At 39.7% G+C, this 27,580-nt stretch overlaps 1 protein-coding gene across 1 annotated transcript in view; it reads left to right on the forward strand.

Moving 5' to 3' along the window:
* Window positions 1-1,813: 1,813 nt before the first annotated feature.
* Window positions 1,814-27,580, forward strand: part of MOB2 (MOB kinase activator 2) — a 121,126-nt gene continuing 95,359 nt past the window's right edge. The window contains exon 1 of the mRNA XM_054068113.1: window positions 1,814-2,034. Coding sequence (XP_053924088.1) covers window positions 2,018-2,034 — 17 coding nt within the window. The 5' untranslated portion in view covers window positions 1,814-2,017. The remainder of the gene's footprint in view (window positions 2,035-27,580) is intronic.

Genomic DNA, 27,580 nt, shown 5'->3' on the forward strand with positions numbered 1-27,580 from the left:
TGTTCCTATCAAATCAGCCCTGTGACACCCCCTTGCAGTGCATTACTAGCCCCAGAATAATGCTACTTTTTTGAAACTGATCCTTGCAGAAAGAGTGGGGCCATGGGTGGGTGCCTGTGGAATGAAGGATCCTGGCGACCCCCACACTCAATGCACCATAGGGCTGGAAGGACATGGTGGGGTGGAGGAAGCAGGGCAGGAAAGGAGGATGATGGCTCAAACAGCCTCTGAAGCATGATCCTTCCCTCAGAAAGCTGGTGACTGCAGGGAGTCCAATGATGTAATGATCACTCTTCCATGACACAAAGTTTATAATTAATGTACATCCCCAAAGCATGCAATCACCCCCAGGAGATCTGCGCCTGTAAACATCTAAGCACCTAAGCAGGTGCTGCTGCTCAGGTGAAATCAGTGAAGACGACCCCTGCCCAGTCTCACACAACCTTTGGAAATGCTGCACCTCAGTGGTTTGCGTGGACAGGTTTCCGCTTTGCCTCTTTAAAATAGTTAGGATGGTTTACACCTCACAGAGGTGTGGTGTCAGGCTGTCTGTGGGTATGGGTACAGTCGGGTGTCTTCTGGCCTCATGGAGCTAGTAGTTGGTTGGTTATTTTGCAACTAGAGGAAACCGAAAAATGAAAGATTTTGAGTAAAAAAGGAGATTCTGAAGCACAAGGTGCAAACAGTAGCAGAAGGGCAAGTGAGGAGGCAACTAGCTTGCGTCCAATGTCCAGGACTCCAGGACTCTCCCAGGGTGCCAGAAGTGCTCAGAGGAACAGTGATTTCCATGCGGGAGTGGCTTGGGACATTGCCTGGTGGAGCTCCAGGCTTTGGTCAGCCTTACAAATCGACACATTTTGCCTTGCACAGGGAAAGGGGTGGATAAAAACACCCCAGTGCCAGTGCCACCTCTGGAGCCTTGCCATGGAGTGTTCCCCAGGGAGCCCGTGGTGTAGCGAGAACCGAAGGGCCAAGGCCCAGTCCCAGATAGTAGAATCCCCCAGGAGGGGGAGGAATAACCTTGGACCAATTAATACCAAAAATGCTGGCAAATGAAACTCTCTAAGACTCATTTTGGAGCTTTAGAAATTAAGTATCCTTTACCAGGCCTGGGCAACACCAGGGAGTGTTCCCCATCAATCACGTACAACCAGCCAAGAGCCAGTTACAGAATATATTTCCCACTTATATCCATAAGTACAAATTTTCCAAGAAATCTTATGCATAATCTGTTACTTTCCAAGGCCTGATTTTAATGTTATTATGAAACTTTGCAACAGTCAAAACTCTTGCTAATTTGGGGCTGGGTCTAGCTCTGCCTGACCTTGCCTTTGAGATAAATACTGCAAACAGAGGGGATCACAGAAGACACATCTGTTCGGCACAGATGATGCTGAACACAAGACGTTATCGTATTCAAAGAATGAACAATGTCTGGAAAAACACTGTTTTAAAGAAAACATGCTGTCAGAAGGACATTCTGTCTAACTTCCAGAGAATGCAAGGTGAAACTTAACTCTTTAGATTAAATAAATACACTTTTTGTAATCGTAACTTACAGTATCAGTGCAAACCACCCCAGCGCCCCTCAGGGGCGTGACACGGAGCATCCCCCAGGGAGCCCCGAAGCGCGGAGGCCCAGTCCCAGCCGGTGCAATCCCCCAGGAGGGGGCGAATAACGCCGGGCCAGCACCCTGCGGGATTGGGCGCGCCGGGACGCCCTCAGGCACTGACCGGACTACATCTCCCAGCGTGCCCTGGGCGGGGAGGCGGGGTCGCTTCCGGGTTGGCGGCCGCCCGCACCGTGTGTTTACTTCCGGCCGCCCCAGTGCGCGAGTGTCAGGCGGCGCGGGGAGCCGGTGGCCGCCCCGCCCGCGTCTCGCAGACGGAGACGGAGGCGGTGGCGGCGGCGGAGGAGGAGGGAGCCCGCGAGCGACCGAACAGCCCGGCCCCTATGAGCGGGCGCTGAGCGGCGAGCCGGCGGCCGAGGGAGCTTCCTGGCGCGGCGGGACCAGCCATGGACTGGCTGATGGGGTGAGTGGGGCGGCGCGGGTGCCGAGCGGCCCTGCCCGCGGCGGTGCGGGCCCGTCCTGGGGTGACAGCGGGAGGGAGCGCCGGAGAGCGCAGCGGCGGCTTCTCTGGGTGTAGCCAGAGCGGAGAAAGAGGCGCAGGGGAGCCCTCGCCTCGTCCCGAGCGGTCGCTCTCTGAAAAAGTAACTTTTCCTTCCTTTTTCGGGTGGTCCAGGCGTTGCAGGTCCCCGTGCTTTCCGTCAGTACAGCGTAGGACTAATACCTTTGCAACAGAACATTACTTTAAACCGAAAGGCTGGCCGGGGTTTAAATGTCTTGCTTTAGAGAGAAAGAAGAGACCTCGGCAGAGATTAAAGCCAAATCAGAGCCACGACAGGGGGCTTGGACAGCCTGGGATTAATAGTGCTAATTACATCGGGACAGAAGGCAGAAAGCGCTTTGCTGCTGGTTTTAGGTCTGAAAACCTCGATGCAGGAGAGGGAGATGCAGCTGATGGAAGTGACCTGATATGCTACCAGCATCCTAGGCAAGATAAACTTGGTTACTTCTTGCATGAATTATGCTGGTGACCTGCACTCAGGTGAACTGTGAACAATTATGCTTCAAAACCGCATGAGCATTAGGTTTATGTTTCTGCAAAAGCCCTATTGGAGTGATAACTTCCTGCCCTTCGTTTCTTCACAGTAGCTTGATCTGGTTCCTGAATTGTGATCTTTAACATTTAAGTTGCCTCTTTGTCTAATGCCAATAAACTATTTTGTCACAGTTGCTAGGTGTGGTGTTTTAGAAAGGTTACTTGTGTCCGTTTTGCCTTTAGTCAAAGTACAGCATGTGTTACTTATCTTCAAACTAGACGTGGTTGACTCTTGGGCCAGTTGTCAAAACAAGATATATTTTACTATAAGTTTGACGTATCAATCTGATGGAGTGAGTACTGAATCTGTGGGGCGGGTACTGATGCTTGGGTTTTTGTCCAGCAGGCTGGGCAGTGGAAATGCAGTTTTTGTGGCGTGTGAAGGGCTCTGTATGCCATGTACTGCAACCTTTGTGGCTCAAAATGCTTCACTTATTCAGTTGTACTTATTTTGTGTGAGTTATGTTGTAAAGCAGAAAAAGTTTATCAAGGTTTAGTTTAGCCACATTCCTGTTATGTTTAAATGGTGATTTTCTCATGAAAAATATTTTGGACTGTTTGAAGTTTCTGTGGAAAAAATGGCATTTATTCTGTACAATTTTATCTGGGGGGTTGGGTCTGTCCATGTGTCGAAAAAGGCTTGCCTAGTTTCCCCTTTGGCATGGGCATGGATCCCGAGTCATTTTGTATGTTACTCCTTGTTCTATAGCTGTTTCCTGATACGTTTCTCATCTGACCAAGCCCAGTATTGTCCCACTGGTGTTCTTAATGTTTTCTCCTTTAAAACTCTAAAAGTTCTATTTGTCTGAATTTGGGGGTGAAGGGGTACGGGTGCAGGTTATGGCAGGAAGGAAGAGCATTGTTATTTTGAAGGGAGAAAGGGTAGAAGGCCTGAGGGACCCTTCCTTATCCTGCCCAACTTATGGCTGCTGTTACCAAGTATGTATCTAAGTGGAAACATCCTTTTGGCTGTTTGAGAAAGAAACGGAAGGATGTTTGCCTTCCAGGGCAGGATTTTGGGTAATGTCACTTGCTTAGCCTTTCTTTCAGTGCAGACTTCAGCTTTTTGGGCTCCTTATGTGCCAAGGAAAGGCCTGCAGAAATAGTAGGAAAACAGGTCTCTCTCAGTTAACATGTCAGTTTGCCACGATGCCCCTGGAGAGCAAATGATGTTGATCTGCTCCTCGGTGTTGTCACTCTTTCCAGAATAAGTGTCACCACTAAGAAAAGTGCTGTGATCTTTCTTGTTCCTAAATGCTTTGGGAACCTGCTGGTTTGCAGTTGCAGCTTTCCATGAGCTTCTTGTATGTCTCATGTAATGGGTTATGCTTTCTTGATGTGTTGATGTGAGAAATGCACTCTGTGTTTTAACTTTGTTTTACTAAGAAATTAACCTTCAAGTGCAAGTATATTAAATTAGGCAGCAGTTAACAATTGCTTCTGTTCTAGATCTTCTACCCTTCAAGCTCGTGTTGCCTTTATCGGATAGATGATTTAGAGTGAGATTTGCTTTATTCCTTGCTGGTCCTCCCATTCACTTGTGGTCTCTTGGAATGTGAGGGAAGGGTAAGTTCTAATCACACCACAAAGGCAGCAGCCCGAGTGTCTCTGATCGCCTCAGAGTGCTTAATATACAACAAACAGAAGCTGAAGCTTATAAACAATAGTGAATTTATTAAGGATTAACAAACAACTATAGGCTTACATGGTCACACAGCAAACCTCTGGGTGCTGCCTTCTGTTCAGTCAAGTGCTTCAAAAATCCAGTTAAGTACTAGAGAAGAAAGCTAAAAAAAAAATGAGCTGTTGGCATGTTACAGTACTCAGTGAAGCACCAAAGTAAACCCAAATTCTTTTCTGTGGTTGGTTGGTATCTTGCCCTTTTACTGAATGTAACCTTAATACTAATACAAGTGAAACACTATTGTTCCTTCAGTGCATTCTCTTAAATAAATAAATAAAAAAGCTTCTTTATTGTACATAGGATATGTTTTCAGTTCAACTTTGACTAGAGATCGGTGCTATCTCATTGCTTTGCTCACCAACATCTGAAAGATATCTAGATTACCCTCTTTGGAAGAGATTCCAAACTTATGTGTTATGAATAGCATTGATCTGCTCTTGAAGTTCAAAGTAGCAATAAAGACATTGTTCCTTCAGTTATGAGACTTGCTTTTTAATTTATTTTAGAAATCATGGTTAGAAAGGAGTAAAATGTATTAATGGTAATGGTAAAACTGACATGGTGTCAGTTATTTTTAATCTTCAGCTGTGATGTCTGATGCTGCAACATATTTTTTTTCTAGTAGAGAAGGATTCTTTTCTGTAGGCTTTTTCTTTTCGTGAACTGTTATGTAAAAAGGGGAGAGATAAACAAATTATTTTACCAGTTACCAAAACCACAAAATAATCTAGGGCTACATCTGTACTGTGAACTCTGTAGTTTGGCAAGTTAATAGACGATGCCAATTGCACCTAAGAAAACTGCAACAGTTTTAATGCAGTTGTGATAGCAAACCACCTGTGCAGATGCACCTTAAACTAGGAAACCCCCCTACCTTTGCAAAAATGAGCTTGAGAGCTTCATAGAGACTATTTGAAAAGCCTTCAACATGTAAGCCAGCCCTGTAAAAATGCACTCTTAGTGAAGGAAATGGGGCGAGGGTGAGAGAGCTTTTCATTTTTTCCTTTGCAAGAAAGCTTCTGTTTCTGTAAACTGAGAGCATTCCCTCTCAACTCTTACTTGAGTGCTTCTGTGCACAAGAAAAACTCTGCATCCTCAAGAAGTTAAATGTTGCCTCTAAACTCTTCAATGAAGATTATTTTCTGGTGAATGCATATTGCTATTTTCTCTACATCAGAGGGCTGTGTTATTCCAGGATCAGTGTAAGCAGCTCTTGTACTTGCGAGCTGCAGTGTCCACTCCTTTCACAGGCACTTCTGGTACCACTAAAATGTTAGTGCCCCTGTCCATGTGGCTTGGCTTTGCTGTGGCACTAAGGAGGTGTTTTGTTTGTTTGTTTGTTTTTCTGAGGGAAGACAGCAGCACCTAGCAGCTTGTTAAAATTTTTTTTTTTTCCGGTTTTAAAACTTCTTTTAAGTAATAAAACTTTTTTTTTTTCTTCTGGACAGCAGGGAGTCTAGCTCTTGTGAGGGGATTTGTAACAGTAAGAAATAAGTTGTGGGAGCGTGCTAACTTTAGAGAAGTGTATCTTCTCTCTGCCTTTCTGTGCCTTAGAGTGACTTGTGAAAAGATGAAGAGCTCCTCTCCCAGACTTGGAGTGTAAGTGGAGTAAATGAGAAGGGGCTGTGTGCAATAGGGATTCCTTCTGTCTTTCGTTTTTAAGCTATAGGTCATATTATCCATATTGTCATATCATCCACTGCTCAATTTTTTGTTCCTTCATATGCTGCCCTGGTGGCTTGGAAAGGATGGCCTAAAAATGATTGAAGGCTATCCTTTTCTCATATCTCACATCTTCAGCCTTGAGAACAATTAGGAAAGCAATGGCCTAGAAAGACCAGGAAAATACAGATGGCAGAAAAAGGAAGCAAACTCCTGATCAAAATATTTGTCTCTGAAAACAGCACAAGATAGGTTCTGTCTAGTCAGGTGCGCTTTGATCTGCAAGACAGAGCAAGTGGCTACAGCTGAAACTGGAGATTGTCTAATCCAGTGTAATAGCCTTCACACTTGCAATGTTTAAGGAATGCCAGTTAATCCACTACAAACACCACACGTATGTGCTGCCTTGCATAGTCTCTATCTGACCAAAATAGGTAGGTGGAAAGTATGCTGCATTGAGACAGCACAGTAACTAATCAAATTCAGTCTTTTTGATTAGCTACTATACTGATTATTTTTAAGAAATGGTGCAGGAGAGCTTCTTGAGGTCTGCATGCTGCAGTTTGTCTAGTACAGAAGACCTGTGTGTCATGCATTTATTTTATTTAGCTATAACTGTCAGGAGCTTAAAATAAAGCTAGCAGGTTTTCTGCATGTTTTGGATGTAGGATTTTGCCCCATTGTTGTCCCAAGCAGTGATTTTGAAGGCTAGAAGAAAAGTAACACGTGCTGCTGTTTTGTTGTCTTCCGTTCTGCACTTATGGAAGTGTCTTTAAGAAATTTCCTCGTGACACCTTAAGACACTGTTCAGTTCAAGATACAGTATGGTGAAATATGGGTAACATTGTTATCCAGAGAAGTCCTAGACTTGGGCTAGAATAGCTGAGGACTAGATGTGAAAAAAGCACACTAGTGTTCTAGTTATGAGTCAGTGAAAATACAGGATGCTAATTTTCCAGGTGTTACACTAAATCTATTGCTTTTGAGCTGGGTGCATTATCATAAAATCATAGACTATCTCAAGTTGGAAGGGACCCATAAAGATCATCAAATCCGTTAATTGTAAGGAATGTGTCTTATAGTGGAAACTGAGAAATCATGCGGCATGCTTAGCTATCAGCTGGGCTGCTGCATACATAATACAGTTGAACTCTGCCTTACATACAAGGTAGCTAATGACTTTTATTCTAGGTACTGTTTGAAATTTCCTAATTATAGCAAATATTTCCATAAAAAGAAAGAAGAACTGAAGTTCTTCAGCTACCGTAACTAAGGAATGCTTTCCCCTTTCTTCCATTTAGTCATCTTCAGGGAAGAGTCTCCTGCCTTTGTAAGGCAGTCTTCCCCCTAGAAACTCTGCCCCAACCTCTCATCTTTCACAGCTTGTGTGGTGTGTATAATTTGTTCTGTTTTTTAACTGACCTCACAACAGGTGTTTCCCTTGCATTACATTCCCTGCAAGTTCTTGGCTTCACAGGCAGTTTTCCCTGCTTTGAGGGAGCTGAAAATAACTCGGAACCAGTAAACCAGACATGACCAGTCCTGTTGGACAGGAAATATTCACGTGTTCCTTATTTATTTCCATTTATAGATGTAACATTACCTATAGGGTCCCAGGTTGTTCTCCCGAGATAAATATAGGTCTGTCTGCAAGCCACTTGCACTCCATTCGAAGCTTATTTGCGCAATGTCAATATTATTTAATACACTCACCAGACATGAGTGGTACCTCTGCTAAACTATAAGCTAGCTGTGAAAACAACTAATCTAAAATAGTCTGTGCGTAAAAGAATATCTCCATTAAATATTAACTTGTAGTATTCATTAGTATGGTAGTGGAAAGGTGCTGTTAGTTTGAAATGTGAGTTTCCAGGGCTATCATAATTGTAGAAAAGGAGTCGGGACTGGATGAGAGCAATTTAAACTTTTCAGGCATGTTGTTCCCTTATGTGTCTCTGGTTCTGAAAGTACTTGGTTATATTATGGCTTTTCTGCTGTAATGCAAACCAAACTAAAAAATAACTGCAGAGCCTTGCTCCCTGAAGTGTCCTGCTATAGATATTTATTGTTTTCTTGGGAGAAAAATCCCCAAAATCTTGCATTTTGAAACCTGCATTACTTTAGCAAACCACAGAATTTGTATCAGTGAGGCAGTTACTTTCCTTTGGTCAGTACAATGCATGTGAATTCTGGTTTGTTCTTACAAGAACATTCTCTTTCCAAGAAGGGTTTTATTGAGGGACAATAAGAGTAGATCAATCTCCAGGTCCCTAAGGTAAACTGAACTATTACTTTCCTTAGAAAAAGAGTTGAGCATTCTAGAAGAGTAGCAATATTCCTTTCTTTTGTCTCTTCTCCTTTGTGTCAGCATGAGCATTCAGGAAAGCTGATGTTTTAAGATACTAATCTGACTGAAAACTAATGTGTTTTTTTTTTTTTTACCCTTTTTCCTCTTTTAAGGTTAATTTTCAGCTAAATGAGTTTCTGCAGCCTGTTTGTATAGCTATGTGAATAATATTAAAAACACTGTGAAGCTAGTGAGAACATAAATCTTAGGAAACACTCTTTTTTGGTGGCAGCAAGGACTTAAATCAATTTAATGTAATCATGTAGTAATATGATTATTAGTGGTAGTTACTCTACAAATAATTAGCAGTTTTCTGATGGTACATCCTTCTGCTTGAACTGTTTGGAAGAACTGCAGAATGTCTGAAAACAGGAGATGCTCTGACTAGGCTGATATCTTGGAGCAGGTAATGGCCTCAGAGTTGCAGTTGCTGTCTTCCTGTATTATTCAGTTTATGGCTAAGCTATACTCGTAGTGAAATGGGTATTTATGAAAAACTCAGAATTTATAATTTGCATTCAATCGTTTCTCATCTACCTGAGAGAAGTCCTGGCTCTGTCATGGTGTGAATGTGAAGGTAGGTGGTGTTTTAGATGTCTGGCTGAATACAGCAGTCTGATTCAAGAGAGTTTTCTGGAAGCTTGGTTCACACATGATGGCCTACATAGCTTTGACATATTTCACTGGCAGTTTCCATCTGTTACATCTACTGGATTTGGACAGAGAGCAAGCATACTTGAAGGAGTAAAATTGATAAGAGACTGCAATTTTTAGATAGCTGTGTATACAAGTTTGAACTTGGTTTTGTCAGATCTGCATATTCTGCAATCATTGCTGACCTATTAACTTTAATGTGGGTTTCTGGTAGTGGAATACTACTGAAATATTCTTGTGTGTTATTTGTAGCCTGTGTTTAACCTTCTACAATCAGTGGTAAGGTTGTGAAGTCGTACTTGCTAGGTTCAGTTTTTTAACGACCTGCTTACCAGTTTTCCACTGATCTTGTGCTGTAGTGTAAAAAAAAAAAGTGTGCCCTTTACTGTACTAAGCTTTATAATGAATAAATGTGATTTTGTAAAAATTATTTTTGTAATCATATTCTTTATAATATTACTGGACACTATTACATCAGTGAGGACACTTAAGGAAGAACTGTTGCTTCACAACTTTGTTCCAGTATTTCAAACAGTTGTACTCTAGGAGTTTCCTTGCTCCTGAGACAGTGCACAATAATTTTGAATTATTTAGTTTTGGAGTTAGAGCGATGAGTATAACTGTAAGTGGCTGAACAGCAGTACTAAAATTTTAACATTTGGAGGGGAAAAATCGGCAATTTTGTCTGAAGTTAGTTTTCTTTTATTCTACCAGCCAAGAGAAACTGGTCAGGGTGCATGTTCTTCACACAGTTCACAGAGCTCTGTTTCTGACTGCAGAAAAGCAGAATCAAACAGACATTTAAAATGCAAAAAGGCCAAAACAAAACCCCAAACAAACAAAAGCCCAACTCCGAATTTGGATACAATTTTCAAGGCCCTGAAGAATGTCAGAAATTAAACTGGAATCAAGACAGGAATGACTGTCATAGATCCTTCTTACTCTGAACATTCAATGAGTAAATCCATTGAGCTAGAATGTAAGCATGTAGAAAACTATTTTTAAATGATCCGGGTCTGGTAACTCGAACTCTTCAGAATACAGCTGCATGCTCCTTCCCCTACCTTTTTCTTCACTGTTTGGGTTAGAAAGGTGTTAATGGAATATTTTTATCATCAGTGTTCAGTGATTGGATCACTACTGTTCCTTCTGTACCCTGAAACATATAGAGTTGTGACTTTTCCCTGAGAAGTCTCCTAGCATTTATACATAAAGCACTGAATTTTTGTGAAACAGATTGCATAGAGGTGACCTTGAGACAGTTGTGGGTTTTTTTAACCGCTTCATTTTTACAACCTTAATGTGCCTTCAGTCTGGAATTAGAGAACTTTTTTTTTGTGTGGCTCTTTGTAGAGCAGCAGGGAGTTGTTCAGGAAAGGCTTTGTTCTGTACAGTGTATCTTAACAGGTTATGCAAAACTGGGTAGAGGTGTTTTGTGTCGGCTTTATGGATGGGCTCAAGTTACAGAGTTAACTCTGTGGTTTCAGGTTTGTGTCAAGTGTGATAAATGATCTTTCTTGTCAATCAGTCTTCTGTCTCATACCCCATTATTGCTAGAATGACATCTATGATTGTCATGTCTCATGAAGCATTAGTTTGTAGAGAGTACTAATAACTTTTATTGGAGAAACAAATATACTTGGGGAAGAAAGAAAAAGCTTTTGGTCATACTTGTACCTCTTGGTTATGTTAATAGACTGTATCAAACAAAACCATGTTAGTATTATAGCTCTGTGTCAACTGGGTAAATCTCACTTGCTGATTTAGCAAGCAGATCATACCTTTCTAAGGAGCTGACCAGCCTACATTAAAAACACTACCTTTATTTAAGGTTATTTGAATCTCTTCCAGGAAAGGAAAGAGATTAGAAACGGGAGTATTTTCTGGTGCTGGTATAGGGTATCCACATCCTCAGATATACCTAATTCCCTGTGATGTCTCCTTTTCCTTTGTTCCATGGACCAGCTTTTCTGGGTTCACTTATAGTTCCTGGTTGGAGTGCATGTGCTAACCTGCAGTTCTAACATATTTATGGATCTAGTCTGTGTCTCCTTTTTGTTGTGGCCAGATAGTGCCATTTTCTGAATTAGCTGATTTTTGAGGTTTGGAAGAAGACTAACTGATGAGAGCTGAACAGAAGAAATAAGGAAGGGAATGCTTCAGCCTAATGACTATAGCTGTTTTTCTGTTCAGTTCTAGCCTTCATCTTGTAAGGTAGAGTGTCTTTTGGATGTCCATCTGCTGCTTGATGTTTTGGGTGTTTAGAAGTACTGTTTCTTCTGCACAGTATTCCTGGAAGGGCATGAAATAGTAGTTGGTGTTATTGTGTCCTTTCCTCACTTGATTATTGTGGTGCTGTTGGCTGAGCAGTTCTGGAAGACTAACCTGAAAATTCAGGTTTTTTTTAGATGTATTTATTAGTGTTTCTTATAAGGCATATGATAGGCTTTTACCACATGGTCTGGCATAAAACACAGTTTTTAGCTTTGAGTTACAGGTGAAAATGCTGAATTTGGTGATTTGAGTTCTTATAGCTTGAGTGTCTGTAATGAAGTTCTCTCTCCTGCCCCACCCTACTGAATACGAAGGTATTGGCCTGAGTCGCTTGGGCATGTTGAGGCTTGAGTTGGTGGAGTAAAATGCTATGAAAACTCATCTCTGAGTTTCTGTGAGAGAATTCTGGGAGATACTGTGTTAATGCTTGTAATACATAGCTAGATATTTAGGTGTAAGTTCATAGGCAATATGGTTAGTTTACTAGGTAGCTTTCCTGTTTTCACACAGTACTAGGAGGTGGTGGTTTTTATTTGCTTTTTTTTTTTTTTTCTTTAAATGTTTGTTTTCCAGGCTTGTTTCAGGGCAGGATGTGCTCAGTCATCCACTAGAATGTAGGCAGCTGTTGCTGTATGTAGTGTAACTTTCCAGGTGGGCAAAATATTTACATGTTCAGACTTGTATTTTCTCATTACTGTTGATAGAATCGGTGCTTTTGTTTTAAATCAACTTCATCTTGGGTTTAAGTGGAATGAAAACTTACTAGGTTGACTGGTTGGGAATACTTGAAATTAGAAGTTTTGTTAGTGGAGAAATATTTTCTGTAGTTCATGAAACACATGCAATATAATTATCCACTACCTTGCAGGACAAAATCACTTGCTGGTTTGTTTTTCAGTAAAAAAGTGTGTAGTCTCTTTTCTAAGTAAATAAGAAATATTCTTGCTTAGTAGATGTATTGAATTCCCATGTTCAAACATTCTGTCCCGAAACATGGGCTCTTTTAATTTTCTAGTTGGCAAAAATTCATTGAGAAGGAAGTAACTTTATTATAAAGACATTAATTTCAACACGTTGGTCCTACTTGTTCAGGGTGTGTCGGCTATCTGCAGTATTTCTGAGCTAAGCGAAAAATGCAAAAGTGTTAAATATTTCTGTGGGCATTATGATTTAAGCTGACATGGAGGTTGCTTAACTTCTGAATTATAACTTCCATGGAGGTTTTAATGTGTTTTAATAGATACAATTAAAATTCACTCTAATAACTTGATTTGACTTCCTGTGTAGAAAGGTGCTCTTGCAATGACAAACAGAAAAAATTAAACTTTTTTGGAAACAAACCTGAGAGTGCATGAGAGATCACCAAGTTGATGGTCCCCGGTGCTAAGAGCAGACATTGCTGTTAAAGTAAGCAGATAGAATTTGAGCGAGGAGGAAACGGGTACAGGAAGAAGGATGGTGCTTATACATGTAATAAAACTTTGCTAGCATGTACATAATCAACTCCTATCTGGGCGTAATAAAAGAGTAATAATTATTTTCCATTATTACTAGGACTGTGGTATTTTTACAAAATACCACACACAATTGTATCTATGTAGCATGACTTCTTGTAATTGAACTGTAGCTGTCAAAACAATCGCATGAAGAACTTGGATCTAGGGTTTTCCAGTACATGCTTGACCTAAAGGAGTAATTTATCATTCATCCAGATAATTTTCTATGGCCTGATTCATCGTGTGCACAGTTTGCAAATTGATGCCTGCAATATGCTACCCATGTACCACAGTGTGCTCTATGTGTGACTTCTCAGTAGCCTGTGGCTGCAAATATTATTGCCTGCCCTTAATCTTTGTCAATAGTTCTTGTCCTGTGGTTTGGATGTAATATTTTCTTCTACTTGTGGACTTAACGTACAAAAGGTGCGGTGTGAATGTGATTTTTTTTTTTGAGTCTATGACTTTACAGACAAAGGTTTTACTCCTAGTAAAAATGAGTGTATGTAGTTTGATGGTATCACAAGTCAGGCCCAAAGATTCTACTGATTAGTCTCAAAGGCTTAGACGGAGAAACACTCTCTTCTCAATGAAGTGAGATTTGAATTTGAGAGCACTTAACTACTACCTCAGTGAGCCCCTTCTGGACTACACCGTACCTGAGTGGGAAAGAACCTTTACTTTCTGGAGGGCTTGAGTTGATAGTGCAATGGAAAAGAAATCTGATTAGGCCTAGATGTGCAATCTTGTGCAAAGTTCTGTCCTCTTCATTTCATTTAATTTGAAACTAGATTTTAATAACCGCTCCATGTTTGCTGCTCTTATGTCAACCAAGTATTCTGGAAGTCAAACTAGACATCTGTTAAATGAGCAATGAAAAGTTTTCATTGCTAAGGCTTGGAGGAAGTCAAAGGCTGATGTAATGAGGGAGTCAGACTACATGTACAAACCAATCCACCCAGAGCATTTTGTTCCTAGCAAAGTGAAATGTGAAGATTACTCGTTTTGCCCTGTTCCTCTTAATTCTGTGATCCACTATCCAAATCTTATACTTTTTAAAAAACGGCACAGGAAGTTTTACTATTACTAGCTGGATGGAGGGAAAGTTCATTTCACCTGCTTGGTATTGGTGACCAATTGAGGAAGCAGATCTGGTCTGTATTAACTAAAAGAAGAGGTGTGGTGCATACTAGCTTTGGTATGTTTTGGACGAAAAATACTGCATCATTACGAAAGGATGTTGCCAAGATGAAGTTTGTCAGAGTCTAACTGAAATGGACTGTCCCCTTATCCTTTTGCTAGGATATGCCCGAGTATATGGATATTTTACATGCGAGAAAAAAGGCAGGACCAAACAGCTGTGGGAACAACTAATCCAAACTGTATCCATGTTCCCAATGGAAGTAATAATGTGGCTGCTTACAGTAACTATTCCTGTGTCTTGTTTCCTTAAGATCCCTGGAGACTACCGATGTGAGTGGAGGGCCCAGGACATGGAGTAAAAATATTGTGAGATAAACCTGTCCAAAAAGGAGTCTAATCTCCAAGGAAGACAATGGTTATCATATAGCCAGGGACTACTAATTAACTCAGGGTTCCTAAAACAAATATTATTCTTGACTGACAGCCAGCTAATAACATGAAATTTACTTACTTTTTAATCTCATTTTGGATTTGTTTCTTTGCACCAGCTTTTTTGCAATTAATAATAAAGTAATAAAATGGGAATGCATCACAGCAGGCACTGTCTTAGACCTCCAAAGAAAGAATGAATTCTCCAATATACTCTTGTAACGAAATCAAGTCCAGAAGAACTTCATATTAACTAGGTTTCAATAATTCCATCATGTGGAAAAGCAAGAGCGACTTCAGAAAGGGGGGTGGTATCAGGCAAAAGTGGGTTTAGAGACAATTCACTTGCTGGCATACTTCTACCATAGAGAACAATTTTGTCTTCTTGCTTAACAATATAAGGTTGGAACATTAATAACTGGTAAGAATTTTTCTGTACAGCCCATAGATGAGGTATGGGGTTTATATGGTATGATTCAGTAAGGTAAATAATACAGTTCTGTAAAGATTAACCACATTAGCAAGAGTACTAGGTGGGTTGATACTGGTTTTCATTCCATGCATCAAAGCCAAGCAGTCAGAGTCAGGAAGAAATTTCTCTTGCGATATGATGTTGGGCAATTAGCTGCTTTCCAGACATTCATAGAGTCTTCAGAATCACTTCAGTGTTGACTGTTTTCAGAAATGGAATATTTGTCTTGGTAGGCTGTTTTTTTTGCATTATGCATGGTCTGGTGATGCAGAGGTAGATATTCAGAACATATTAAACTTTACTGTGCTATGATGTTAATAGTTTCTTCTTTTTACAAACACCTCCCTTTTCAGTATACAGGAAGATAAAATATGTCAAAAATCTGATTGTTATAGAGGGACAAAAATGCAACTTCCTTCTAAAATAACTTGTAATCCAATATCTGTTTCTTCTTAGTAAAGTGCTAAATTTATTAGTTGATGATTCAGTTTTAACTTTGGAAAACTTGAGGAGGTACTAATGGAATGCTTTTCCTCCTGATTTTTAAGTCGGGGCTATTTGTGCATTTGCTGCTCTGTAAGTGTCTCACAGATTAAGAAATTGATATGCCTTCTTGCTTGTTTCAGAGTAATAGTTTTTGGACTAAAGTCAGCTTTTTTTTTAGATATATTATGCATGAAGTCAACTGTATTGTTAATTTCATTATTGTATTTGTTTAGAGGCCCTGAATTACAGCATCTGGCTCCTAAGGATGAAAAAGTCATTCTTGTTCAGGTATCTGCTGTTCCCTATAGTTGAAATATTGCCTTTGAGACTGTGACTGTCATTGGACATATGCTAATCCTTGCAGTAACTTTTAATGATATTGATAATAGAATGATAATGAGGGGAAAAGATTCATATGGTTCTCAGGGTAGAAGATTTGAAATTCCATATAATTAAAAGTATCTCAGGATGTTAGTATTGAATCATGGTGGTGCTTCTCCGTTATTACTAGTTTTCTAGAGGTGGAATACACCAGCTTTTTTGTTCCTTCCCCAAAAGGAAGTAAGAATTAAGGTGGAGTCTATTTTGACATCGACTAGAATAGAATTTAAGAATATAATTTAAATTGAGAAACAAGATCACTTGACTGTATATATGAGTTGTATTACTGATCTTCTGTAGTAGATCAACATACTTTTCTTAATTTTATGTTTCTCAAAAACAAGTATCTACTTGGATAGAGGTTGTGTTTTCAGAGATGCCAGATTGTTCGTTGGCTGTGGTCTTGAATCTGGAGTGTTTCCTGAATAATTTAAATACTTAAAACTTGCATATTCCTCTTGGCTACTCTGAGTGGAAGTTTCTGAAGTTTTAATAAACTTTTGTCACAGTCTGAAGAGTTGGTTTCAGTCTGTGGTAATTCGTGATTTCTTCCCCCTGCCCCCCAGCATTGCAGTATAATGTTAATGTGAAACATGGTTTGCTAATTACAATCATTCCATAGAAATTACTGTAGCATCCGGAAATATGAAACAAAAAGATCATGGATTGAAGGTACCTTCCCTAAATGCAGTTGCCACTTAAAACTGTGTAAACACTACGATGAATTTTCTCTACCCCAAATTGCTAATGGTGAGAATCTTTGATAGAAAAGATTACTGATTAGTTTTTTTGGTCTCATTAGGTCAGTGCTTTATTTGTTGGTGGTTTTTCTGTGGGGTTTTTTTTTTGTATATGCACAAGAGAGATCTTGCTGTGTCATCTAAATACACTGTGTTTTTATGGGTAGTAAAATGCTTATTTAATAATCTTAGCTTTATTTTATTTATGTAGTATAAATACAGGAGGAAAGTCTTGATTGGGAGACATAAATAGCAGCTAAGTATGTAGATGGAGAAAATATTATTCTGTTGAGTACTAAAGGAGTACTATATAAGCAAGCCACTTAAAGCAGCTGATAAGTTGAATGCTACCTCTGATTTGTTGGTGCCATGCTGAGAATAAATCAGGTTTGTGTAGTGACTGGAAATGGTCTTTTTATGTTGCTTTGAACCGTTTTTACTTTAGGCTTTTGAAAACCCACTGCTCTTCCCTGGCTTTGTTCTTTAGTAGGTTTTAAATGAAATTGTACAGAAACTTTGCATACACATTATTGTATATATAGATCTTAGGAGAATTTGCATTCCTTTCATGAACTCAGTTCAAAAGATAAAATATGACAGTGTCCAGTACTGCCAGTTTTGAGTTTTGTACCTCAGCTCTTCCTGGTGAGATTCTATTTCCTTAAAAATACAGTAGAACTTGACTTGTTTGGGTATTATATTCGCCAAAATCTCTTGAGAAAAGATTGTGTTTTATCATCTAAAGCATGACCTCATCATATGCCAAGGGAGCAAATGAGGCTGTAGCAGCTCTTGTGAGCTTTTATTATGAAAAGTTGTGTAGATTTTAAGTGCTGTGTCTTCTTGGTCCTTTGCTACACACTGTAGCAGCAGCATGTTTGTAACCTCCATGACAGATGAAACAGTATCATAAACAGTATGATACATCTTGTGGAAAGAAAAGCTATCTCAAGTTTTAGCATGGCTATGTCAAATGAGATTTCCTGTTTATAGGAGAGAACTGCTGCTTTCTATTACTCCAGTTTGTCCCTTCAGTAAGTTTACCGAGGGCAGTATTCTTCTTGCTGCACCTTGAAATATTATAAACCAGAGCTGATGTTTGCATGAACTAGGAATGTTACTGAAGACTGATTATCTTAAAAAAAAAAAAAAAAGCCCAAGCAAGTAATAATGTTGGTATTTTATATTGGTCTGTGTTAGACTACAGCTGTGAGTTTCTCAGTGTTTTGGGTGTTGCAGTAAATAAATTTGTGTTCAAAAATTGGAATGATTGTCCATATGCCACAGCAGCCTCTGCTTGCTTTAATTCTTATTACTGCACCTGTGAAGCGAGATATTTTTACCCAGTATCTGACAAGTGAATATGATTTTCTTTCATGTGTGTCATTGTCATAGCTTCTTTGTCAGAGCTTGATATTGTGAGAACAAAAGAAAGCTGGGGACCTTAGCGCGAATGTTAGAGAGGGATTAAGAGGGCCTTGTAGCTATGGAGTTAAGCTGGGCTTGTGTTTTCACTGCCAATGACATCTTGATTTATGCATAGTGGGGATGTTTTTAAACTCAGAAGCAGTAGCAAATAAGACAGTTTGCTTCTAGCCTATGTTTCCTGCAGGGCTTCTTGGCTTTGCCTTCTGGTTAGACAACAGTGTTCAGAGCATAATATTGTTGTTCCATCCTCCCTATTGCTGTTTATTTGTTTTGCTGGTTATGTAAAGCTCTGGGCTTGAATCTGTTCTCCTCTTGCCCAAGTCTTCCTTGAAGATGTAAGTTAGGAATGTGCATGCAAAAAATCTCTTGTGCACATCCTGTTTTCAGATCGTGTTATTTCCTTCTGTCTTGTGCTCCTGCTGAGAATGTGGCTTGAAGGATGGCTTGTACTTGGATCTGAGCAAGTTGGTGAATGCTAAGGATAGAAGTGCCTATGTTCATAAATGGTGTAAAAATTGAATGATTAGCAAGGTTGTTATAACTAATGGATGAATTTCTAGCTTTTTAGAAGTATTTTGTGATGATGCAGATATGAGTCTAAATTGTGGTTCAAGTATTTTTTTTGTTCCTCAAGATGCATATTAAGAAAAAAAGTAGTCTGATAGCAGTTTGAATATTCATACTGTCCTTATGGAACAGTGTAGCCACAGATGAACTTGCACAAGTACTGAAAGCAGCAGCCTGGAACAGAAATATAAACTTCTCCCTTCCTTCTGCTTTATTTATTGCAAATGTGCGGATTGCTGAGATAAGCAGGTCTGAGATGGGTTATCAATAACCTAAGTGTTAACTACAGTGAAAACAAGCCTTCTGTCAATTACCAAGCATTACCAAGCGGCTGCTTGCTGGTCACTTGCTAAAAGGTAACATAATTTCTGGTTCTAACAATGTAACAGCCTATTCATGGCACACAGAAATACCGTTTTCAACGTATCCTCACTAGAAATATATTGATATGATTTTCCTTATGTGTTTAATACAAAGCAGAATGACTGGTGCACATAAAGTATTACAAAAGGAGGAGCTTTCAGAATGTATCAAAGAAGTTTAAGATGATGACTGATATTCACATCTAGCGCTGTCTCAGTGGTCTTTGGTATTAAACCGCTAATACAAGGATAGTCCCATTTAGTGAAATTTTATTGCTTCATCTTCTTTTATAGGCTATTGTAAAACAACCTCTTAACCTAATATATTTACAGTGTTGATAATAAATATAATATGCCTTCATATGTATAAAAGAACATGTGAGTGCAGCAACTTTCCTGTTCCTTTTTAGTGCCGTAAAATAATAAGACTGTTTTGCTACACATACAGGGAATTTAACCACAATTCTGCAGTATAGATTTCATAATTTAGCCTTTCCGCGGTGTTTGTCACTCATTTCTAATAGTGTACCTAGACTTTGTGTCGTACCGCATAGAAACTGTGGTATGTCTTATATTTGAGCTATGTTAAAATTTAGGTAAGTTTTTATTTTAACGGTGATTGAAGGTGGACATAGTTATATGGCAAATGCATAGATTTTTTTGTTTAATTTTCTTAATTTTTTTCCTATTAGAATTCCCCCCCCCCCCCATTTCTCCTGTTGAGAATATTTTGCATCATTATACAAGATAAATGGTGCTAATGTTTGTTTTGTCATATAATGAATAAATCTGGTTTGGAAAGTTCCCCTCTCTAATTCCTATCTTTAAGTCTTTGTTATGGTTCTAGTTAGTAGATATTAGCATATGTATCAAAATGCAGAATGTGCAAGTACTATTTGGAAAATTAAATGCTAGGTTTAGCTTGTCATTTTGTATCATTTGGGTTTATTTTGAACAAAATATCACCACACTGAAGTATGAAAACTATAAAATTACGGTATAAAATCAGCATCAATGAAATTCTGTTTTATACATGGCTTTTCCTCTCCTAGTATTCAAGCAGCTGGGCAAAAAAACCCAAGCAATATAACAAATGTGTTTGTGCTCTTCATGACTGAGACTGGGGAAGGTAAATGTATTATCAATGTGGAGTTGAAGATGTAAAAGCATTAAAGTCCTTTCATAGTCTTGAGAAAGAGGAAATGGGGTGGAGGAAATGGTGAAGAGGAGAATTTTCCTCTTGAGGCAAAAGCAAGCATGTGTGTTTTGCCATTTGCAACAATGAGCCAACCCAGCATAAATGTTGACACCACTAGGTCTGTAATAACCACAACTGTAGGGCCCGAAGAATAGGTTGCAGCCCCTGTCAGCTCTGGCTACATTTGGATTTGTGCCCAATGACTTCTGTTGTGACCCTTCCTCTGTTTTTGAAAACTCCAGTTCTGGAGAAGTGAGAAGAGAGGTATTGGCTGCTGTGAAACCTTAATTCTGTTAGGCTTGGAATAAATATCTCGTGTTTGGTGCCTTGTTCTGATCACTATGCTCTACATCTCTTGATTTTGTTTTTTTTCTTATTTCATAATATATAAATCATAGAATCCTAGGAGGGACCTTAAAGATTATCTAGTTCCAACACCCATGGCATAGGCAGGGATACCTTCCACTGGACAAGGTTGCTCAAAGCCCTTTCATCGCGGCCTTGAATGCATCCACAGCTTCTCTGGACAACCTGTTTCAGTGCCTCACCACCGTCCCAGTAAAAATCTTCTTTCCAATATCTAATCTAAACCTCCCCTTTCAGCTTAAAACCATTACCCTTCATCCTATCACGACACAATCTGATAAAGAGCCCCCTCCCCAGCTTTCCTGTAGGCCCCTTGTAAATACTGGAAGGCTGCTATAAGTTAGGGTTACTGATCCTTTTTAGGCTAAATGAGACCAATTCTCAACTCTCTCTGTGTATATATGTGACCTTTTCTCTAGAAGAGGATTTTAGCAACAACTGAAGGACGTGTAAAGGCAACCTTGAAGACTTTTCTGTGGAACTGACCTTAAAATGTACAAATCTGGAAAGAGTGACAGATCTTTATAAATAGCACCACAGTATCCCATAACAAAAATCTTGATATCACACAAAGACTATGTATTTTATGTCATAGTACCCTGAGCACTTTGGGCCAACTGGACTGTTTTGATGTTTCTCACTACTCCAGCTGTTTATTCCCTTTTCTTTTCCCAGGTCAGGTGCTTGAGGGATCTCATTAGGAATTGGATCCAGCTAGTAATGTGACTTAAAACTAATGGAAAGAAAACAGCATTTTGGTTTAACTAGGATCAGTTCCTGACCCAATATACTGTTGCACAAATACCTCTGCATAGGAGAGGCCCAGAGGGAGGATTGAGAGACCAGGAATGATGGAGGGGGAGCAGAATCATTTACATTCAGCTGGTCATCATTTACATAGTGGTGGTAGTGACAGTTTGCAGGTATTTGTGAAACAGTGACATTGGATGCTGTGGTTTCTCACAGTCTTATGTACTAGACAAGATTAAACACTTTCTATAAAGCAGACTAAAAAAAAAATAATCAATTTTCAGTTAAGTAATATGCCCTCTGAGAAATAAGTAATTGTTCAAATGTCTGTAGAGTTATTCCTGCCATTTGATACAACTGTGCATTCAGAAATGTCACTGTGACCAGAATATGCTTCTTTTTGGAGGAAGAAAAGTAACTTCAAATCTGATGACAGAGTGCAATGAGTCAGGATGGTAAAAGCAGACTGCCCTGGTGAACAGAAGAGTAGAGGACCAGGGCAATTGCAGAAGCAAGCTGTCTGTTGGCTTGCCAGCTATCCTGTTTTAATTGCTGCAGATCTCGTAAGGGCTTGTGGTGATGGTGTATACAAACATATGCAAATTTTAGGGGAAATGCGATTAGGTTGCTATGTTTTAATAGATGCTTTAGCACACTTTCTGTAAATGTAGTTTTTAGGTGAGATTTAGCCTTTCTAACTTGATTAACATTGTTGGAAAAATACTTCGTACAGCTTATTTTCTGCTAAGATTAGACTAGCTCTTTTATATTCATGTTGCTTTGCTACAGCACAGTGAATGCAAATCAGATGCATCCTGTATAGTTTCTTTTGTATTCTGTCACCCTTTATGGTAACAGCCAGCAAAAAGCTCAACCCCAAGTCAAGTGGGAGGTGTCCATGCTCATGACAGGGATGTTGGAACCAGATGATCTTTAAGGTCTATTCCAAACCATTCTACGATTCTATGTCTCTTTGCTAGTTTTTAGTGATGACATACACAGCACCCCAGCTACGGAGTGTTATCCTGGGGTCAGAAATGGATTCGTTTTGTGGGAAGTCAGGTGTAGCCTTCTGTTAAAGGACTGAATTTTATACAACAAATTGTCCGTTGCTGGATGCAGCTGTTATGCATTAAATCTTGTTTATTGAATATGCAATTATAGAATAGTAATGATAATTGTCCTCCCTGTCTCTTAGTGCCACAAACTCGTGCTGGTCAGGGGACCAAAGAGAAGTTGGGAAGTAGGATGTGTGTCATATTCTATCTGTTGCCACATATTCCCAGACAGATGTTTTGTGATGTGAAAACTGAGCATGTAATTTACAAAACAATAGTACACTTTAATACGAAATGACATGAAGTTCTTGACTAAAATAAATTATAATGGAACATTCTTACTTTGCTTTCTTTGGAAGTTGTACTTTCTGTGTTGAGTCGCTGAACATGACTGTAATGTTCTTCAACCTAAAGTTACCTGATGTTCAGAGTACATTCATTCTTGTGACTCAGCAACTCAGCTCTTAAAACTTCTGATTTATTGCACTTTTTCCCAGTAATATTTGTGCTTCTATGATACAAGGGGCAGTGTGTCAGTGCACTTGTTACAGGACCAAGCATGCTGTGCTTGGACACAGTGCTTTAGAGATTTCCAGCATATTGTGAAATGCAGCTATGTAGGTTTATCAGGAACAGCTGTTTTTGTTCTGTAGATAGATCCATCTGGGGTGGAGGGGTGAGAGAGAGCATGTGCTGGTGGCTTTTAGAGATTAGGTGGTGTCAGTTTTGTTTGGAGAGTATATCAAGTTTTAGCAGAGCTACTGTAACAGAGATAGGAGGTGAAAAAGGACGATGAAAAAACATAAGCTCTTCTAATCTTTGTGTCCAAAGAAGCCTTCAGGATTTGGTTTTCTGCATGTGGCTTTAATTGCAGCCTTGATTAGAGGAGTACCTAACACTTCCTACTTCAGTAAAGATCTGGCTGAGCTTTTACAGATGACATTTGGACGTACAAGGCCTAGATGAGGAGTCTGAGCAGCTGTGTCCTTGTGCGGGCAGGAGGGAGGCTGGCTGGTTTATTGGATTACCACTTGTCAGATCATGGCAATGCATGCTGCTTAAGTCTTTTGGGGTAGGGAGGGAGTGTTGAAGAAGGGATGGCTTATTTTAGGTTAACTGATTTAGACAGCAGTCCATTTTTGTGTTCCTTTTAAGCTGAGAAATGTTGGAACTTTTCACAAAAGGGTAACGTTCAGTCTTCAAAATGTTCACATCTGGTGTTGTGGTATTTTGTGGGCAGAAGCTTCATGGCAGGTGTGAACTGGGCAGATGACCTACAGCAACTTGATCAGTTTCTGTGACTTTTGTTTAACTTCAGGGAGTAGTGGGTGAGTGCTTGCTTTTGATGCTATTCCTACTCTCTTGCTTCTCTGCTCATCTGTTTTCCAAAGCTTGTGCAGATTAAGGGTTGACAGTAAGAATTGTTTGGCTTACTGCTTCCTTTTGTATTAAATGGTAACTGTGAAGTCTTTACACAATGAGACAGCAATGGAAGGTTTCTGGATTTAATTTTTGGGTTGGAACCTCATATTTGCAGAAAGTGGTATGAGTTTTGTGGGATTGTTAGCACTTTGTAGACTAATGTGGACTTATTACTATGCTCAGGTCTTCTGTCATTTGCTTAATGTATGAAGCAAATGCTGTGCTCTCCAACTGCGCAGAATGGACTTGAGAATAATGCTTTTCAAACAAGTGCCATATTTTAGTTAATTATGTTTGGAAGGACAGCCTTGCTCCTGCATGTCAAATTGTAGTTATCTACTGTCCCTTGCTGTGCTTGGAGAACTCCTAGTTACTACACAGGAATGGATTACTCTTTCTTACAAAGGAAAGCCCCATGTCTTTTGCAGCTTAGACCCTGCTGTTAAAACACTGGCTGATCTGAGAAGTGGGAGAATGATAGATGTATTTTGAGACCATAAGTTAGACATAAAAGGCAAGTCAGCATATATAATCTTTTCAGAGGAAAACATGCAGGGTGGACATAGAACAACTGTGTTGGAAATGAGTAAGAGCTTGTCCTCTGCATCTACTGTCTATGACTGTGACAGACAGCTTGGTGTCCAGAGTTTTGTAAGTGTTACAACTGGAGTACTACTTCTTGTCTTTAAGCATAGTGGGTGCTTGCTTGAAAATGCTTTAAAGTAGTGTGCACCCTTGGAGCACAGTGATACAAATAGGCTTATTGAAGCTGTGGTGCCACTGAGGAAAAGGTGAGTAAGATCTTCCTGAATCTCTTTGAGATACTGCACCAACAATTTTTGTCTGCACTCAGTGAGTGGGGGCAAGAACTTTGTAGGATAAAGGAGGGAGTTAATGGGGAACAGAGAGATACAGGCATGCCTTTTAATGCTGATGATAACAAACTGATCATCATTTGTAGAAAATAATTAATAAATCATCTATAACTGCATAGTCCCAGATACAGACATAAAACTGAAAAGTTTTGGAAGCTGTTAGGAAGGAGTTTGTAGAGGATCGCTTAGTGAAGAAGCTTATAGCACTTGGATGATTCTTTCATTTAACAAAATACTTCTTTGAAAATTGGAAGAAACAATTTGAACAAGTGATCTGTGTGAATTTGAGCAAAAAAGATGGGCTATATACAGTTCTCAGCAGTTTCCTAAAATCAAGACTTTAAAGTTCTGTAGTTTCATTGTAAACTTTACAGGTTCTTCTTCTCCTCACCGTAGCACTCTACTCAGTGTAAACTGGGTCCTTTTACAGTGGTAATGAACTTGGCAGGAGAAGAGCCCTTTGCCTGCTGCCAGGATAAAGCAAATAAACAAATAAGAAAAACAAAAGAAGATCCCTCCCTGTCCTCTCGGCGGGTTGCAGGAGCGGCTGGCACCGCTGGCCATGCGGGCGGAAGGGTGGAATGTCCTGCCATGCATTCCACACAGATGGCCTGGACCCCAGCCACCCCAGCAAAGCAGAAAATGCCATGCTCTTGGCCATGCCGCTTGTGATTTAATGGAACTGAAGCTAACTTTAAAAAGTAGTGCATCATCAATTAAAACTGTTTTCCTGTGTTTCCAAAAATTACACAATAGTTTTAATCTCCTTGTTTGTTCAGGAGAAGCTGAATTCTTCCATCAGACACACAGACATTAGTGGGCTCTTCATCTTAAAGATAACATCTTTTGGTTTTGGGGCCTGTTGCTGCTAAAAGAGTCCCAGAATCCCCATCTGAAGAGAGCAAAAGCATCACCTGGAGAGATTATAATCTCTTCTGATTGTCAGCAAAATATTGGCTTTCTGCTTTAAAGAAAGGTGAAATAATGCTTCTTGTGTAGCAGATACCAGTGTTATTGCTCAGGAGCATTTGGGACAGCTGGTTGTACTTCCACACTCATTTGTATATATACTTGCGATGATCAGTACTAACTCTAGATAAAAGTGAATACGACTTGTAGTACTTCTGCCGGAACTTGCAAACACTGACTTGCACAAACTCTGAACTGTAGTCTCAGTTTTTATGTATTAAGATTGAGTGCAGAAGAAACGTGCTGCTTCTTGCAAGACTGGGTACACATCTGAGCTATCTTGCATTTTGCTGTCTATAACACTGACTACAATAACAGCTTCTTACCATTTATCAGATCTGCACATAGCATGAGAGAGGAATGACACTTTCCTGTATTTTACCTATTATTGTTTGGTCAGTCACCATTAAGGAAGCAAGACACTGTAACTTTAATAAAATAATGATGCTATGTAGTTATTTAGCAGGCAAAATCTGACGCCATTAAGGAAGTAGAACACCGTGTCCTTAATTGAAGGATGTGATAATTATGTTTTGTAGCTGTGCAGTAGTTAAAACCTGATTAGTGTCATGTATGTTTTTAGAATCTGGAGAAAGAATAACTAATGTTGTGGGATTAAATAATTTTAGGAAGAATATGGCAAATTACTCTGCCGAATTCTACAAGTGCAGCCTTTACACTGTGAAAAGCAGAGTAGTAGTTCAGTGCCTCCTCATGTTTGGTAATAAATTGTTCCTTACAACTGATGGAAGTATAAAAGCTGGGGTATGACTTCCACTAAGCCTTTAATGACTGGGGTGACAGCGATGTTTAGAAAGCTAAGTAGTCTGTTTCCAGCAAAATATTTCAGGAATGCCTATGCAAATCTGTATTTTAGAATAACAAACCACAAATCAGATTGTCTTACTAGGGCTGCCAGTTGACATGACATAGTTGAAGGCCAATGCTACTCAGCCATTGAAAGCCTTTAAAACAGGGACACACCTAGTGTGCGGGTACCTATTCTCTGCATGCCCTCAGTGCAAGAGTGTGGAGGGAACGGTCAATTCTTAATGAATTCTTTGGTTTGCAAGATTGCATCGTGGCCTGATGCACTGTTTCATGGGGACTGTGCTGCTGTGAAAGAACATAACTGTAAGCTGGAGGTATTTCCATGTGATGGAAACGGGCAGCAATTGTGCGTTGCTTTCCCAGTATTTGTATTTCAACCTGCAGATCTTGAATTCTAACTGATAACATTTTACAAACCTTGACAAGACTAGAGGTTGTACAGATAAGTTTGCTTCGCTTTTACATGAGCATGGTTTAATTGTAAAAGTTTCGTGCTAATGTTGGCTATGACTACACTAGGCCTCTAATTTACTATGAAATGTTTTTTCCTCAGTTTAATATTGCTTTCAGATACAAACAAGAGGACAGATTACTTGCAGTGCCAGATAGTTTTTTCATCAGCCAAGTACATATCTATCTTTTTGATTTTTTTTCTTATGTTTTTCATAATGTCTGTTTTTCTAGGGTGTCTATAGACAGTTACCAAAAGCAAATCAATGCTGGAGAATTATAAGAGAAATGTACTGCCTGGAGCCACTGATTCTAGTATCACCTTCTGGCTAACAACAATTAAAGGAAAAAAAATACATTAGTTACTTGAAAAGGTCAGCGGCCCCTATTTTAATAAGCCTTGTAGCTTTTTTTCCAGTGTTCTCAGCACTCCTTGGCTTGCTCGCTCAAGAGAGAAACCTGGAAGTACATTCTGCATCTGTGTTGTGAATGGCTATTTCTTCATTAGCTAGTGTTCTTCACCAGGGTTTATCATTATGGTGCTGTGAATTCTGTTAACTAGTGAATTTTGGATTCTCTTTAGTTTAACTTTTCTTCTTGATGATGAATCAGTTTATTTCTGGCCTCCAGTTGCTTGGAGGAATGTCTATACATCTATTCCACCAATACCCTCCAGAAGAAACTAGTCTCTGAGCTCTCTTCTTTGGGATGGACCTGATGGCTGTGGGCATGGTAGCTGACAGCTTCAAACCATGGTGATGTCCACTGAGCAGATGAAGCTGCTGCCACCAGTGCAAGCTTCAGCCAGCAGGCCTTGGAAGACCAGCAGTAGTGGGGCTGTCTGATTACTTCAAGGAAATCCTCAAGGAGTA

The sequence above is a fragment of the Cuculus canorus genome, chromosome 5, assembly GCF_017976375.1.
Source record: "Cuculus canorus isolate bCucCan1 chromosome 5, bCucCan1.pri, whole genome shotgun sequence".
NCBI classification, from domain to species: Eukaryota; Metazoa; Chordata; class Aves; order Cuculiformes; family Cuculidae; genus Cuculus; species Cuculus canorus.